The 18060-nt window shown below is 39.4% G+C and overlaps 1 protein-coding gene across 2 annotated transcripts in view; it reads left to right on the plus strand.

Annotated features, from left to right (window-relative positions):
- PDE8A (phosphodiesterase 8A) overlaps positions 1-18060 on the plus strand; it is a 130072-nt gene that overhangs the window by 107746 nt on the left and 4266 nt on the right. For both annotated transcript variants that reach the window (XM_080607613.1, XM_080607614.1), the window contains exons 10-19: positions 372-423; positions 524-566; positions 1564-1641; positions 2894-2964; positions 3612-3776; positions 6373-6421; positions 6673-6808; positions 8924-9122; positions 11933-12150; positions 13020-13152. In XM_080607613.1, coding sequence (XP_080463739.1) covers positions 372-423; positions 524-566; positions 1564-1641; positions 2894-2964; positions 3612-3776; positions 6373-6421; positions 6673-6808; positions 8924-9122; positions 11933-12150; positions 13020-13152 — 1144 coding nt within the window. The remainder of the gene's footprint in view (positions 1-371; positions 424-523; positions 567-1563; positions 1642-2893; positions 2965-3611; positions 3777-6372; positions 6422-6672; positions 6809-8923; positions 9123-11932; positions 12151-13019; positions 13153-18060) is intronic.

Here is an 18060-nt window from a genome sequence, read left to right on the forward strand (position 1 = left end):
TTAGTTTTCAGATTGATTGCCCTGTCCCTAAATCCTATAGAAGGTTTCAGTTCTTGGACTGCACTGTTGCATATTTTTTCAGTTATATCATACCTGAAGCATCCTACAGTTGCCCAAAAGAAGCTGGGAGGGCAGGGAGAAAGAGGAAGGAACAATCTTTGCAAAGGATGTTTCCATTTTGTATTCCCTATCACCTGCAGCAGAACTGTGGGTTGGTTTTGGTTTTGTTCTTTTTTCCATTCCCTACCTAGCCTTCCTGCCAGAACAGGATTTGTCTTATATTAATTTGTTGCTATTACCCATTTTGTGTATCAGCACTGAATTAGAGCTGAGGTTTGGATGGGAATTAACACGCTGTTTTTTGCCTGCAGAAAGATTAGACACTATGTGTCAATTAGTAGACTGTGCAATGACAACAATAAGGTAAGTGAAAATGGTGATATGCTTGCTTTAGTTTGAGCCCTAAATACTACAAAATAATGGAAAAGTTCTGACTAACTGGATTTCTCATACTGATTTGTAGGCGGAGAAGACATGTGAACGTGTTCAGGCTGAATCTCAGACAGGTATGACACATCTCTTCTGTCATAATAAATGGAAAATGTACCTGGGGAAAGAAAGAAGCCAGTTGCCAGAATGTGACTGAAAACCACAGCTGCACAGGATAGTCCGAGTCTGAGCAGTAGTACTTAGCTAAGGACAGTCTGAACAGTACTATTTAGCTAGCAGTAAACTGGGAATCCATCTCAAAAGGCAGCAAAATAAATACAAGCTCTCTCTACCTGCCACATTTGTCTTAGAAATGCTTTAAAGCAACCCACCCTCAAAAATGCAATAAGAGAGCCCCAGGTTGGTGTTGTGGTATCGCTGGATTTGGTGTCATGTTTCAGTTGTAGGTAGTGGATCCCTGTGGCAAAATTAAAGACACCAAGGATGCTGTCTAGTCAGCATGTTGCTACAGCTGACCTATAGCTTGCGGCATGTCTGCTTGCATTGCTTTTAACTGTACTGTGGAGTATTTCCATGGGGAAGGAAATGAGTATCACCACCACTACTGTTCATCCTCATCCCACGTATCAACACTGCTGTTAAGATATCTTTGGCATCCATGCCACAGGTACTTCTTAAGTGTAGTCTTGGTAGGACGGGTTGTATCTGTATCTGTTGGAGTCTGTCAGGGATCTGGAATGCATTGCCTAGTTTACTAGTGTGTATTGTACTTTGGGACAACAATTCTTTGTGGCAGTTGTCACTTGAGTGAACTCGGGTGTGTTGCATAAGTTGTATTCACAAGTACACATACATTGTGTCAAGAGCGGAACTTTTCCCTCTGGTAGATCCATTCTGCAAAAACACTTTGCCATGTTTTGTCAGAATGCATGACTGGGACAATGACAGTGTAATTGGGCAAGAGTTTAAAAATGAGTTTTAATTGTCCCTCATCTGTTGGAGCATTCTGCTAAATGTCACTCAGCTGCTGTGAGGCCTTCTCTGAGTTTCGGTTCCTTTAACATACATCTTAGGCAGAGCTTATGTCATCGTACAATATAATTTTCTCAACAGATATTCAGACTTCCAGACACAAAGACAGGAGGAAAGGATCACTAGATGTCAGATCTACAACATCACGAGGGAGTGATGGTATGTTAAACAAGCAGATTTTTTTCATTTCAACATATATTCAATTTTTTATATGCATGCACGCATACACATATAAATACAGATAAGTATATATGTGTATATATATATACTAAAAAAATAGCAAGTCATTGGTCTACGAACAACTTTATATTTGTGGAACAGCCCCATTTTCTTCTTTTGAACTTCTTTGAATCATTTTTTGAACCAATGAAGAATGGAAGGCTATCATCTATCATTGTGCATGGAAGACCTTAAGAGATTCAATAGAAGTACTTCCAAGTACAAATGGCAGACTCTAAACCTAACAAATGACTGCATTTCTTACCTCTTCTCTCGGTAAAAATATGATGTAAATTTTCTTAAATGTTTTGTTTTCTTGGCACTGTATTGTACTGTATTTCATCATAGCACCCCAACCTTGATAGATGAGTCACGTATTGAAAACTTTTCCTGATACTTGCATGGTTCTGCTAAAGCATGGATCGTTACAGTGTAGGGAGCATGCACTAGTGAAACATGGAAGGAGGTCTGTGGCAGTGAGAATACAATCATGCCCCAGTATGAAGAATAGCATTGATTCTTTTTCTAAAGAGGTGTTCAGTACGAAGTAGCAGAGATCTGTCTGTGTTTTATAGGTGCACAACATAATTATATAGAAAAATCCCTTTGGGGCCTTTCCTCTACAAAGACAGAATTGCTAACTGAAATAAAACTTTTTTTTTTTTTTTTTAATTTTCAATGAATGAGGGGCCAGAACTTCTGCTATTTTAATTTGGCATAGCTTTCTTCACTTCATAAGAGCTTCACTGATTTACCTCAGCATGGTGGCTGACTCATTATGACTTGTCATGTTGAACCAGGCAGGAAAAGTATTTGTATCTTATAATAACCTAAATGCAATTGTTACCTACATGAGCCTGCCAGTTTATGCACACACACATCTATATAGTCTTTTAACTCAGTATTTCCTTAAATATTTTAATCAGTTCAAATACAAGAACAAAGCCATGATTTTGCCAGGCTGTTACAGCTACTTATCTCTAATCTGGATAGCAATGGTTCAGCAGGCATCTTTTTGCACCTGTGTGTCTCCAGCATAACAAGCATGTGTATGCATTCTATAGTAGATCACTTGTGAAGGGCACAGCAGGTTAAGCAGTTCAGAAAATGAATCTAGATTTCTTGGCTGAAACCTCCAGTCATGCCACGTCACTGGATTCAGGATACTAATTCTGCTTTTTTTCCCGTGCAGGCAGCTCACAAAGGAGGCACTCTTCTATGGCCAGGATACATTCCATGACTATTGAAGCACCTATTACCAAGGTAATGTGCAACTGTTGCTGGCTATTGTCAGTTGTGCTGTACTGGAATACCATGGCCCAAGGCTCCAACAGAGCATCTAGACTGAGGAGCAAGGCAGTGTTGGCCTCCAGTGCAACTTCTTCCCCCCTTCTACCTGTCCACTGATGGAGCTCCAAAAAACAGATGCTTTGAACTGAGTTCTCCCAAGGCTGTGTAGCAGAGTGCCCTCCCTGTGGCCAGCCCACAGCATGATCCTTTTGAAGGATTCTTGCCTGTGTGGAGGAGGAGACTGGAGTTCCTCCTTCTTACTTACGCATTATAAACTGCCTTCTAAAACCATTCAGGGATTTGTCAAAAATCAGCTCTTCTATAAAGTGGCAGAGGCAAATGGAAGAAGGTTACGCTGAATCCATTCAGAGTCATTTTGGGGCTGTGCATTGAACAGGAAAGTATTAATAAGGCTGCTGTCTTTAAGGCTGTTATCTTGTTCCTAAAGGTAGTCGTAAATATCAGTGTTTTATTAACATCCCTTTCACTTTGATTCCCCACATGTGGATTGAAGTTTTAGATCTGATTTAATTGCTATGAGTTTTCCATAATAATTGATGAGAGTGTTTGTTCTTTCTTAAATTACTTTTAAATTCAAATCATGTTTGATGTTAAACTAGGTAATAAACATCATCAATGCTGCACAAGAAAGCAGTCCAATGCCAGTTGCAGAAGCTTTAGACCGAGTTTTGGAGATATTAAGAACCACTGAATTGTACTCTCCACAACTGGGAACAAAAGACGAGGATCCACATACAAGTGACCTCGTTGGAGGGTTGATGACAGTAAGTATATACTGCTACAAACAGCTATTGATTAATGTTCTGCTGCCTGATATTCCTGGTTACTTGATCTTTATTATCTGGCAGATGCTTTGCCTAAAATCGCCAAATTTTCATTAAAAACTGCTCACTCCTTTTTTGTGTTTTCTTCCCACCCCCTTTATTAATGTAGCTCTAGAATGAAATTGGCCAGTCCCTTTGAAGCATTAGTTTCACTAGAAGTGCGAAGTAAAAACACTCTTTTTCCAATGTGTATCATTTTAGAAATGTATAGATGGGAGAGGAAGAAAGAAAGACAGATAGACATGTATATTTATTAATTAGGATTAGAATGGACTATATAAAAAGTGTATAAATAAGAAGTATGGGTTTTCAGAAGAATGGAAAATGCTTTTGAGTTGCTATTTCTTGGATTATATTTGAATTTGTAGAGACTCATGGAAAGATCAGTGCTTTGAGCTAAGAACATGAATGTTCACACGAAAACAAAATCATGCTCCACAGAACTCATAATTTAAATAAATAAGGCAAAAAAAGGACTGAAGAAGGCAGCATATATTATTATGTTATCTAAAAAGGAACAGGGACATTAGAAAAAGAAGCATTGTACCCAAAATTGAACAAAGGGCATGTAGCAAAGCAAAGAATTGAACTCAAACCTTCTCAGTCTGGAGTGTGGCCCTCCTTTTGATAACTAGATGAACTTGGCTGAATGTTACCTGTGCCTCCAGGATATGTGTTCCCATTAGTCTGTAGATTGCATATAAAAGGCTACCTCAGGAAAAAAAGAAGACAGCGTGTTGGATGCAAAAGGCTCACAAAATGCGAGCTTTTCAGAGATGTCTCTGGGCTATTACGATTTCATGCTCAAGACAACTTTCCAGTATCCATTAAAGTCTTGAAAGCGTTTAAATATATTTTTGCCTTGTACAATAACACAGCAAATGTCTAATGAGGAGAAATATATGAGAGACTTCAAGAATTCCAGAAGATCAGAATGGTTCACACAGGGTTGAATTTACTAGCACAGGAGACAAAATATATTGTTACATTAACCATAAAAATATTGTTGGAATGGCAATGCATTAGAGTCTCAAAGTGAATCTTTTCTCCTGTTGACGATGCAGTCCATAAACTTAGCTGGCTACTCCTTTTTGTAGATTGTTTGTTCTTTACATACGTTTGTATTCTGCTTGTAATTCAGTCCATGGTCCCAGAACATGCAGGTAACAAAATTACAAAATACAAAATCCTTACTGAATATAAAACAAAGGATATTTTATAGAGCAATAGAAAAGCTGAGAAAACCCATTTCAGGGTATATGGTGTATGCTGCGTTTTAAAATGATCTGGGAGAAATATTTTTTTCCAGCAAAGGGAACCAGAATCTTATTATTCCATTTCATGTTCAGAAGCTATATCTGAGTTGTAGGGGACAAGCAGTAGGTTATTGGATTTGAACTCTTACACAGAATTCATGATGGGAAGGGCATTTGGAGTTCAAAGATGGATTTTCCAGATACAATTACACCTGCTATTTCAACTCCTAAAAAAATAATCTTTGAGTCTAAAGGATGCACAGCATCTGGCGTACCAAATCCTTGTTTCACAGTGGTGCTATTGAAGAGTCGCTGAGCCAATTAGAGTGGTAGTACTCCCTTTCCTTTATATCTCAGAACTTCAGATTAATTTGCTTCCAAATTTGAAAAATAAAAATGAGTTGTAACCGTTCCTGTATGTGCAGGCATTGCATGTTCAGATACAGCATCCACATTTACCTCAGCTATGCTTTGGGTACATAGCATAGGGAGTTGCATTCAGAAAGACTGATTTTTTTTTTATAACCTTTTTTTTTACATCATGAGCTAAACATTGATGTGTGGTAACTTAACAGTATACATCAAAAGAGGAGGCGGAATTTGAGCCACAGCATTTAGAATTATGAGCAGAAAGGTAAATATTAAATGGATCATTCAGTTAGTTTTAATCCTTTGGCTGAGTTTTCACATTAGGCATCATGCCAGAATTACACCTAGGAGGCATTGAGCTGGAGAATACACAAGCACACGTTCTTTGATAGAAGGGAAGCCCAGAGTAATTTGTTGCTCTGTAATCCCAGCAACAAATCACAAGATTCTTATGCTGCTGAGGTGACTTGATCTGTCAATACCAGGGGGAGGAGAGCAGAAACATGTCTCCATCTGTGCCCTCCCACCACCCACCTTTGCTTGTTGAAGGGAAGTATACAGACATACGGTGTCTGGTTTGTGGCATACACCCAGACCTGGTGTCTGTGTTGTCCAAACAAGGGTGGATGTGAAGCTGTAATTCCAGACTTCTGTCTGCACCTGAGATACTCAAGTTTGCACCTATCAAAGTTCATATTGTATCCTACCTCTTGCAGTTTCTCATCCATTATGAGCTGTATGTAAAACAGGCAAATCTTAACAGTGCACACAGATATAGCAGAGGCAGTTTTGATGACTATGATATGTTGTAATCAGGGTTCTCTAATGTCATTGTGCTACTATTTGTTGTCATCATCGTATATACCTCTTTTACAATACCCTGCATTTAATTCTCAACTTTCATTGAACAGGATGGTTTGCGAAGATTATCAGGGAATGAATACATACTGTCAGCAAAACGTAAGTCTTAATTTGGCACTTAATTAGATGTTAGCATATTAAAAAAGTTAAGAAATATGCAAAGTGATCAGTTGTTCTTTTTATGAGCATTGTTTTTACTTTATTTATATTTATAAACATTTTTCTGCACATTACTGAGCTTTACAGAAATGAGACCTGCTAGGCATTTGTACAGAAAAGAAAGCATGTACAATGAATAGTAGTGTATCTTGAGGTTATTAATAGTGATCTGCAAATATATTCTTCAACAGAAACTCATCAGGTCGCTGGCAGTTTGATCTCTCCAATCTCCCTCAATGACATACCCCCACGGATAACACAGGCAATGGAAAATGAAGAACACTGGGATTTTGATATTTTTGAACTTGAGGCTGCCACCCATAAAAGGTCAGTAGACTCAAGGGCTCATAAATTCAAGTTGCTGAAAATTGACTTAAATGTCATCCTGTAATCAGCTCTTCAATTTCTCTACCTTTGCTTTTCAAATGGAATTACTTATATTTTCAAAGTCAAATGTTTGAAATTTTCTCATTGTATATGAACTGATTAAATATTTTTGCTTCATCATATGTTCTTTCCTGTAGATTCCCAGTCGATATAAGTGAAAATTATGTATCTTTGATATGGTATAATAACAAAGCAACATCATTTTACAAGCCTTCCTTTTCTGTTTTCGAAAATAGAAAAGTTCTGTCAATCAAATTGTTATCTTGTGGGGATTCAAATTCAAATTATGTGCAACTACACACAGAGACAACACACTGGTCCTAATTTGATCAGTTGTTACAGACCATGATTTATGTTCTCTTTATGTAAGCGGGTATTTTTTTGTTCCTGGACAGTTCAAATACAGCTTTTCAGCAGAATTCTCATTTCTGGGATCAAAGGAATTTCTTTATTCTAAAAACTTAGTAGGCTACATATTATGTATAAGATTAACTGAAGAATATTTACTGATAAAAAGTAAAGCATACCAATTTCCATCACAGACATTTCCAAAAGTTTTGATAGTCTGTACTTCATTAGCAAGTGCTCCCACTATGATTGTAAATCAATCTTTTTGTTTAAATCCTTGGTTTTATTTCCTGATGCCTACCAAAAATTCTCCTCAGGGTCTAGTTTCATGTATAATGGTTTGTCTTAGCTTAAATCTTCTGTGAGATTGTAATTTGGAGGCTAGATTCTGCAATGAATTGACTATCTTAAGCCCCCATCAAAATCCCAGATCCATGAGAGCTTTGAAAAACAATGTCTAAACAAGACACGAAGGTATTTAATTAACACATACACACTTCAATTTTAGGCAATGTTTTTTGAGCCAAAAAGATGGAAAACATTCAGAATTTTTTTCTTCCTTAAAGTGATACAACTTTAAATTTCTTTGTAAATAAAGAAATTTGCACCATTATTTTAGGTTCTTTTTTTTCCACATTTTTATTTCTGATAAAGTATTATAGATACAGTGATTGAAAAATAAAATTAACGTAGTCAGTGTGATTTACAAATTTTAATATGCACATTGCAGTAACTTAAAGAATTAAATATCCCAGGTAACATGTATGAGATGACCAGACAGGTTTATCTTTTCTTAGTGGTTTGAAGAGGCCACAGGAGGACAAAGGAGGTGTTTTGTTGCCTAAAGATATTATAATTAGGATTGCTTCCTGCTGCTATTAAATAAAGGCAATTCATTTATTAAGGGAATTAAGGTGATCTTCAATGAATCACAACCATGAATATGTTATTAGTACTGTCTTCAAGCCTAAGCAGACATATGGTAGTAAGCCAAGATAATTCATTAAATCTAAGCTTACTACACTAGACATTGCGGTTCCCTGACACAGAAACCTGGAGAGATCTTTGGCAGTGGTACATGTGGTATTAACGATCTAGCAGTCAGGGAGATCTCACTTTAGCGAAATCCCAGCCAGCACCTGTTTTCATTTACTTCCAGAATGCTTCCATATCTCATCCTCTATTGCATACAAAGTCAACGAGCAATGGAAACCTTCAAGTGGAGGGTGTGAAAGAAATGGAGCAGCTCTGCAGAACACAAATAACACTGTTTGCAGCAATGTATAGTATAGATATACTTAACCTAACAGTAAACAAGCTAGTTTAGGAAACTGGCAGTAGTAAGATTACCTCCCTCCTCTAATGTTCTGTGTTTAGTACATAATAATTTATCTCATTTTAGCTGCAGTCTACATTTATCCAGCATAGTTTCCCCAAGCCCCAAAGTGCTGCTACATGGAGTACAGCATAAATACAGAGCCTGCTTAATATTCCTGATAGTGTGAGGAACTGGCATATTCTGAGAGTCAGCATGTGATAGGAAGGTTTCTACAGATCTGGATTGCAATTCTGAAACAAGCAAGTCTGGATACTGACCTGACATGTCGTTGGTTAAAAAAAAAAAAGTATAGATTCATACTATTCACACTATGTAATGTGCTTTCAACCTCATTTGTTTTAAAACTTTGCGTTTGTTTTTCTCCACAGGCCCTTGGTTTATCTGGGTCTCAAAATATTTGCTCGCTTTGGAATCTGTGAATTCCTAAACTGTTCAGAATCAACTCTGAGGTCGTGGTTACAAGTTATTGAAGCTAACTACCATTCCTCCAACTCCTATCATAATTCTACTCATTCAGCAGATGTGCTACATGCCACTGCTTATTTCTTGTCTAAAGAAAGAGTAAAGGTGAGTCCACATTTCTAAGAAACGGTGTAGGTGGGAAGTACAGGTGGGATTAAAGCAAGACCTCTCAGAAAAGATGCCAAGACCCATATGTCTACTTAGTGCTAACCCATGTGGCAGCTCTGAGGTCAAAGAACTGGGTTGCTTTACACAAGTTCTAGGATCTGTTGTGTAGTATATGTGGAAGAATAGATACTAGTATTACAGGAATTGAGCTATTCTTGATCAGAATAAGGGAACCTCCTTTTAAAACAAAAATTCCTGGTATAGTTAATTTTTCTCATATAGATGAGCTAATGACACTATTTTTGTGATGGTCTCCACACATACAGATTTAATCAATCATCATTTCGTATGCCTTTTGATGGTCATTTTGCAAAAGACTCCCAGGACAATATAGGCCGTAAAATATTTTTGGTGCTTCCAAAGCTGTATTACCCACTGGACGAGATGCCCTGAGGCTTAAAGAGACTGCGTTGGAGAAGATTGTTGAAACAGATTACTTGTTGAAGTTCCTTGTACCATAATGCCCAGTGGTGTATTAGAGCCTCTGACAAGCAGAATAAATCAGAGCAGCCTTTGTTCTCACACACCCAGAGGGCAGACTGGAGTGTGAGAAGGGGAATTAAAACAGTGCTTGCAAGTGTACGCAGTGGAGTGGCAGTACGTATTTCTGAGTTGCATTTTTAGATAGAAATTCCTACCCTGAATTGGCCTGCCTAAGGATAGTGCTAGTGACGGGCACTCGGCTGAGACATTTGTGATTGTAAACAAGCTTCTGACAGCTCATTAAAATTGTAGTAAGTCCCTTAACCTGGAGCTGCAGCTTATTAGTGTGCTCTCCAGAGGCTGACTCACAGATACCATATGCCAAGTGGGAATAGAACTTCACAGGATATTTGCAGTCCCTTATTTACCAGAGGTTTAACTGGTCTTCCCAAGAACATCTATGAAAAGCAGACGAGATCTGGAATCATTTCAATGCCACAGAAGCATGACTGCCTCCTCCTTTTCAAAAATGTTATTTCCATTCCTCTGTAGGCATAGCAAAAGAAAAAAAAATGTTGCAACAGAAGGAGTAGAATCAAAGTTCAAGATTCTCTCTTTATCTTCTCAGATTTACAGCCCAGCTGCTTTTGTGTTGTCCAGAGTTCAACTTAAGTTAAATACAGAAGGCCAGATTCTGCCACTCAGAATCACACAGAGATTTTTTTTTTTTTAGTAAATTGAACTCAGTTCTTGTCTGGGAAAACTTTCTGGCTCCCAAATTGAAGCAGTATTCTCAGAATCATTTCCACTTCTGTGCCACAGAGTTAACATGACAAAGTTAGAATCCTTGACCTGGAGTCAGAGGTAAAGGTACTGTAAATCCCTTTGAAGTTTGTTATGTCACACTCAGGAAATAAGCATGAGATAATTGCTGTGGCCCTACAGGTCAAGTATTCTCCAGTTTCTTGCCACTTTCCATCTACACGAGTCTTTCTCAGCCAGACTGAGATCAGTGTGGCCTTCCCAGGAGAACTTGTTCTAAAATCCCTCTTTCCTAACTTTATACCTCAAAATTAGAATCCCATGAGCAGCTGCTGAAAGAAAGAAGGAAGAACCTAACACACAGGAGATAGTATTTCAGACAATGGTAACTATGAACCTAGGGTAGAAATACTTCTTTGCCTTTTCTTTTTCTCTACAAGAACCTTTTTGCAGTCCTCAGTGAATAATATCCTTTCTCCATCAAAGTCACTGCATTAATTTCACACAGTGAAATAAGGTATGCACAGTCTTTTCTACTGAGTGAAAAAGTATGAGTGAAAAGTCTGACCATTGTGAATGGTACAATCAAAGTCAGTAAAAAATTTGGACCTTAACTCAAGCTAATTGGACTGGAAATTATCTGTCCTGCATCTAGAGTCAGCTGGGAACAATTCTGCTCATGTCTCTTTCGTTTTATTAAATTTTTTTAACATAAGTGCTTTGTATTTATGGTCCTTCACAAAAAGCGCAGCGTAAACACAGCATAAAGGATAGTTTCAAAAAGCATACAGTAAAGTTTTCTGAGATCCTTGGTGTTTTTTCTCCTCTATGCTATTAGTACAGTATTAAAACTTACAGTATAAAACCTTAAAAATCAAATAGTTTTGTGTTTTCTGACAGGGTAATTGTAACTAGACATAAAGCAATAACCAGTGCAAGTAGACAGAAAACATGGAGTGCAGCATGGTAAAAGAATCTGAATCTGATACAGCGAGCATAGAACAATGTCACGTAATTTTTCCATGGATATAAACCATCAGGAATTCTTCACAGAACTCATATTAGCTGTAGCCTCAGGACGCTATTATAGAACTGGATGTATGTGAACTATTCTTTACAAATCACAAACCTAGCCAACACATACGTGGAATATGATTAGGACACATTCAGTTTCCAAAAGAAATGAAGGAGTCTGTTGGAAATAGAATTATATTTAGCAGTGTTAGGTTTTTTTCCAAGGGTATTTCCCTAACTTGAGTGAAGGTGGTTTATGTGTTGTTAGAAAACACAAACTAATTTATTACTTCACATTTATTTAATTTGATGTGCTTTGTGAAAGGTGTGGCTAAGGCAAAATTCAAGAGGAACAAAATGACTTAAAAAGTCATGCAGTGTTCAGTGAAGCTTATAATGAATTTTCCATTGCTCTGTCTAGAACATCTGACCCTTACTGATCTGCAGAGTTCTGGCTTTTCTCCCTTAGCAACTTGGCTTAACCTTTATGGACAGAGTAGGGTTTCTAATGAGTCTGCCAGGAAAACTAAGCATCTTTCTATTTTCAGCAAACCTTGGATCCGATTGATGAGGTTGCCGCACTTATTGCTGCCACAGTCCATGACGTGGATCACCCAGGAAGAACAAATTCTTTCCTGTGCAATGCTGGCAGTGAGCTAGCAATTCTCTACAATGACACCGCAGTGCTGGAGAGCCATCATGCTGCCCTGGCTTTCCAGCTCACCACCCGGGATGACAAATGCAATATATTTAAAAACATGGAGAGGTGAGCTTAAACACAGGGTCCTTGTCTGCCCACTAACATCTCTTGGTTTCTTCTGTGTAGTACAAGATAATGCAAACAAGCATCCTAGAGGAGAGCATGCCTTGTGGATAACTGTATGTAGCCTTTGTGAAAGTTTGCTTCTAAAACAGTACAGTACTTCTGCCTGTCCTGCACAGGCTTAGGAGTCATTCCATGGTTTCAGTTTCTCCTGTGAATCCTGTGAATGAAAAGACAGACCTTGTCTAAGGAGCTTACAGTGTAAACCCTGATGTTAGCAAAGTCCCATTTTGTATTCTTGGACACTGAAGATAAACTATGGCTGAGTGGATGTATGTTTGCTGGGTAGAACAAAGATGGAAAGAGTCAGGAAGAATCACTAAAACATTAAATGTCTTGTTGCAATGGGAAGGATAGTGAAGGACCTGCTCTTCTCCTTCCAGCACAGAACAGGAAAGACATTTAGGGTGAGGATGACCACTGCCTTGGCTGATTCAAGATACAGCTGAAAAGTATTGCTGAAACTTGGCAGGAGCTTGAGCTGTGGTTGAGTGTCTGTGTTAAAAGCCTTGGGAATGCACCGGTGTGATGTGTCCTGGCAGCCCTCCTGAGTAGCTGGTGCCATTGCTTTTGCACAGCTCCTACGCTGTTTCTCCCAGAGATCCAGTCATGCCTCTAGCATATATGTCTCTGCACACCAAAGGGTACTTCATCCAGCATAGATGCAACTACCCAAGCCTTTCTTACTATTCTTTCTTCCCCTCACACCTCTCAGCAGCACAAATGGTCTTTAGCATTTTTGTTAGACTTGTTTTAGCAAGCAGCCCTTTGTGAACCAGCCAACATTCTTAATTGTTTCCTTCTTTAAACAGGAATGAGTATCGAACCCTTCGCCAAGCCATTATTGACATGGTCTTAGCAACAGAAATGACAAAGCACTTTGAGCATGTCAACAAGTTTGTCAACAGCATTAATAAACCCTTGGCAGCGCTAGAAGAAAATGGGGTAAGCAACACTGCAAATCTTCCTTAAAATGAATAAGCAGGGACTGGGAACCCTTGGCAGTAGGAAATCTCCATGTGGTATTCCGAGAAATTTCATGAGAAACATGGAGAAAGAGAGGTTAGAAATGTGTCTTTCACCTCTGGGTTTCAATGCCTATCTACTTAATGTCATCATCGCCCATTTTGAGGATGAGTGGGACTCACTCGGTTCCTATTAATATTGCAGCACTATGACGTTTTATGAGAACCAGCCATGTACTAGGGACCAGAAGCCTGTATATGTTCCTGTTAAAAATGTCATTTTGATGAACCCAGTCACTCCCATGGGGAGAGTGCTAGCAGCAAGACCTCGCATTCTTTTTGGCCATTTCTGCAAAGGGGCCAAGATTTGTCTCAGAACAGAAGCTCAATTACTCCCTCACTCACAACGGGAACCACTGGTGGTGCAGCATACGGGCAGGTATACTGACTGCCATATGGCACAGTCTGTGGAAATGAGGGCCCTCAGCTTTCAGTGCTGCCTGGCAGCATTCATGGGTTTTCTGCCTACTTTCTTTTTTAATCTTTAAAATAGATCATGGTGGCATTATGTATCATATAGACATAATCAATAACCATCTGGAACCCCATGGACACAATGAAATTGCCTGTTAGGAACTCATTCTAAAAAACCACACCAGTTTCAATAACAGCTTCAACCAGCAGATTTTTTTGCCAGTAAGAGCAGCATATAATTTTGTTGGAATGGTTTTTGCAAAGAGAAGATTTTCAGAAATGGTTATAATAAAGTTTGCAACAGTGGCAATGTCCTGCAGGAGCTGTAATGGTTTTCTGTGTTTTCTTACAATGTTTTTTTAGAAAGCCACATTTATGACTGTTGTGTGCAGTGGGGGTGGGCAGTCTTTTTATTATCAGAAGGTGGGAGAGGGACAGATCTTGCTCCTTACCCATCAGAAGCAGACTTCAGCTTAATTGTAGGAAAGTACCTTTGTCCACAAGAGTATATGCTAGAATTAGCTTTGTTCTTGGCACCCAGAGATGCTAATGAGAACTACATGAATGTGGAGACAAAGTCCCAGTAGGATACTGGTTTTACTGACTAAACTAGGAGAAAGGCTGTTAATTCTGTGGCTGTGAAGTATTTTTCCCAGACAGCTCTATGTTGCAGAAGGTTTTAAAGTCACAGACAAATATTGTTGACTTCTGTGGGTGCTGTGTTGGACCTTGTGTAGTTGTTCACCACCTAGGACATGCCTACACTTTAAGTGCCTGCTCACTGCTACCAGCACCTAGAGAAGACCAGAACTAGTTTGTGCATGTTTGTCCTTAGATTCATCATTTAATAGCTAAGCCTTTCTTATCACAGTTGGTCTCCTACCTTTTACAAATACAGAAAAAATAGTGAAAAAACATGCTTAAATTGTAAAGTTGTCAGAGGTTACCAAATGGAAGGACTACCATCTCTTCAAAGTAGCGGCTTCATTTATATGCCCATTACAGTACATTCAGGCCTGAATTCTATCTTCAGATTCTGTTTTCACTGACTCTTCTTTGACTTCTTTGAGTCTCTTCACTGCCCACTGTCTTGTCATGCCGTTTTCAGTTCTCACCCACCATTTTGATCCTTGGCTTCTCACTAGCTCTGCCTCTCCCTCCTTTTCCCTGCACTAGTTCTCGCACTCATGAAATCTTTCCTGTTTCAGCCTTCCTCCCTTCTTCCAACGGTATTGGCTTGCTCGTCTGCTCTCTCTTTCACAGCTCCCAGGATTTTTATGCCATTCTACTTGTTCCCTTCTCCATTTTTGCATTCAAAGCAGGCAACAACCTCCTCTTCTCTGCTGCTGTTTTTCTGCAGGTTTTGTTTACTGCAAATAAGGGAGAGAGAGGCTCCCTGTTCTTAGTTATAAAACCTGGATTTGGACAGTGTCTGATCCGGCACAGCCAAGAACTACAGTTGCAGCAAGAGTCTTGTTCAGACCCAGGCTCCAGCAGTCCCTATTGAATATACACAAACCACTTTTTTTTTTTTTTTTCCAAAATTTGTAACATGTCCAGCAGCTTTTCAGAGACGGTGACTGGCTTAACCCAAAACCATTCCTCTAACTGAATTCCAGGTCCTCATTCATGAAGATGTGAGAAACAGCAGTAATTTTTAACATCAGCATGAAGACCTTATTTCCCCAATCTCATATTTAGAAGCCACCAAATCATTTTTAACTGCAATTTTCAAGAAAAAAAAAATCTGCATGAGGTAGATACCTGGTGGGGAAACTTCAACCAAATAATTTCAGTTGGCAATTATGGACAGTATTAAACAAAATCTTTTGATGTGGAGTATCAGTCTGCTGGCTAGCCTACAACCATAGCTGTAGATGTAGATTTTTTGTTGTTGTTGTTGAACGATTGTAAGAAATAGCATGCTAATACATATATTTGGATGCTGGATAAACATTTTTTGTTTCAGGATTGTTTAATGGAAACATAAAGCCAGCAAAATGGATGGAAAATTGTAAGGGTAAATGTTTCGCTGCTCGGTTCCTTGATTGTAACAAACAAGAGAAAAAGAAGGGGGAGTAATTCTTTGTAGATTACAAGTAAGTGAGCTAGCCAGGAAAAGCTAGGGCACTTCTCTCTCTGCACACAAGTCTGCAGATGAAGGAGCTGTTTAGCAGCTCCTTTATTCATCCCAGTGCTACCATACTGCAGCCCTGCTCAGCCCCCAGTTTAGCCTGGCATGTAGGCACACTAAGGAGCTATTCTCCAGTCAGAAAGAAAAGGAGTAAAAAGGGAGTAGATGGGGGAAGAAAGGAGGATGAGTAATGGTTATATCTGACAGAAGCAAGGAGGAGATAATGGCTGTTGTGATGAGGAAGGAGGACTAAAAGGAGTTGCAGAAACCTGTGAAGTAGGGGATGCAATGTAGAAGGCAATGTAGAAGGGGCGAAGAGATTATCTAGCCCATCCACGAAGGCAGGAGTAATTTTACCTACAGAACTGCCTAGAAGAGGCTCGTGTTTATAGCCATCAGGGATGCAGAAGGCACAGCCCCTCTGGGGGCCTGTTCCCAGAGAGAGGAAGAGACACGGAGGAGAAGCAGGGGGCTGCTGCTGCTGGGTGCAGCACGCCACTCTGGGTGTGCAGCTCTGGGGTGCTCCGTCCTGCTGGAGGGCTGTGGCCTGGCCTGGCCCAGTGCGCTGAGCCCCCTCGCAGCCTCAAGGCGTGGGGTGCGGCAACTTTCTGAGCAGCAGTGTCTGTCCAAAGAGGCACACTCTTCTCCTTGCCTGTTACGGAGAGCTGGATGGCTGCTGCTGCCTGGGCCTGTACAGTCAGGCAGTAAAAATAAGGACAGTGACATACAGGAATCAAACTAAGTTTGATTCTGCCCTTGAGGGCCAGGGGCTGCAGAGAAATAATCTGCCCCACAAAGCATTTGTGATTCACAGCAAATTCTGCCCAAAATTGGGTATAAAGACAAAGGCTATATAATTTTTATCGAATTCAAGAAGCAAAATGTTTTCCTTCTTTTAGTTGGGAGTTTCTCAGTTCAGCAGGTTCCTATTAAAAGGCCTGTAATGGGTGAGTGGGTGAAACCAATCATTTGCTGTGCTTGTTACTAGCAGAACAACACTGACAGATCCCCTTTCAAGTCTGGTCGTATATCTGGTTGCAGCGGCAGCGTGTGTTTCCTGGCCCGATTTCCAGTCATGGCTGTGACTCAGTGTAATGTTTGCAGGCTGAGCTGCCAACCGTGTGTTCCAAATGGGACAGTTCCACTTATTATTTTTTTTATTTATTATTTTTGTACATATTTGTTCAACGAGCCATGCTGAGAAGCTGCTCTGTTTGCTTCCTTTCTTCTTTTGTTTCATAAACTGAAAAAAATCCTTTCCAGCTCCAGCATCCTTTATCCTCCCATTTCCCTTCATGATGTCACCTAAGCCTATGACAGGAAGCCAACATCTGACATGCAGAGACACCTCTGCACTCTGAGCAGGATGCTGGGACTAAGCACAGTTAGCACATTTTATTCCCAAGACATCCGCATCCAGCAAGTAGAGCTGTGCCCTTGGTTTGAACGGATCACGGAAGCAAACATCCTTTCTTGATTCCTGGTGGTTTACCTAGGAGGATATTCTCTACTACCCTTAGCTGAATGATCTCTACTCATTTTCAGTCCTTAGTTTTTACACATTGCTTTTGTTTCTGGAGCCTCTGTTACTTTATGTTGACTTTCTCTTGCCTCATGTTCCTATGCATTTGGAGATGTATGCAACTCACTTTGTTTCCCCTGTACTTTCCCTTCTGCATATCTAAAAATGAGGGAAAAGAATTGGTTTGAGAGTCTCATTTCAGTAGGAATTGTGGAGCTGATGTTTCTGAACCAGTAGCCTACCAAATGACAATTAATAATCTAATAATTATTATTTTCTTCCTTCAGAAAGAACGTTATTCCTCAGAAGAACTTTCTTCTGAAAAATATGTCCTAATAAAAGATCAGAATGTTTCTGCTGCTTTGTAGAAGCTGGCTAGTATCTCCCTCTTTGTGCAAAGTGCTGCAGAAACTGGTGGCTTATTGTTCTTGCTATTATTCCTGTGACTCCTTCACTGCATTGACTACAGACCAAAAACTTGTTGGGTGCTAGAGAAGTCTAGTATATTCCTTGCTTCACTTCTTTTTTTTTTCCAAGTATAAGATGAAACTTTATAAATTTCTGTACCTACTCATCCTGAAAGAGTCAGGTAATAATAAGGTCCTTAGATGCGATTTTTTAAGATATTTTAATCCTGAATGTCTGTTCTTTGGAAACTCACTTCATCAGAGCTCCACAGAAAATAGCTTCCAATCTGGATCCTTGGAACCTTTACTCATATTAGCTGTATGCTGGCTCCAAATATAGAGTACTGTTGA

This window comes from Anser brachyrhynchus, assembly GCF_964034855.1.
Source record: "Anser brachyrhynchus genome assembly, chromosome: 11".
Taxonomy (NCBI): domain Eukaryota; kingdom Metazoa; phylum Chordata; class Aves; order Anseriformes; family Anatidae; genus Anser; species Anser brachyrhynchus.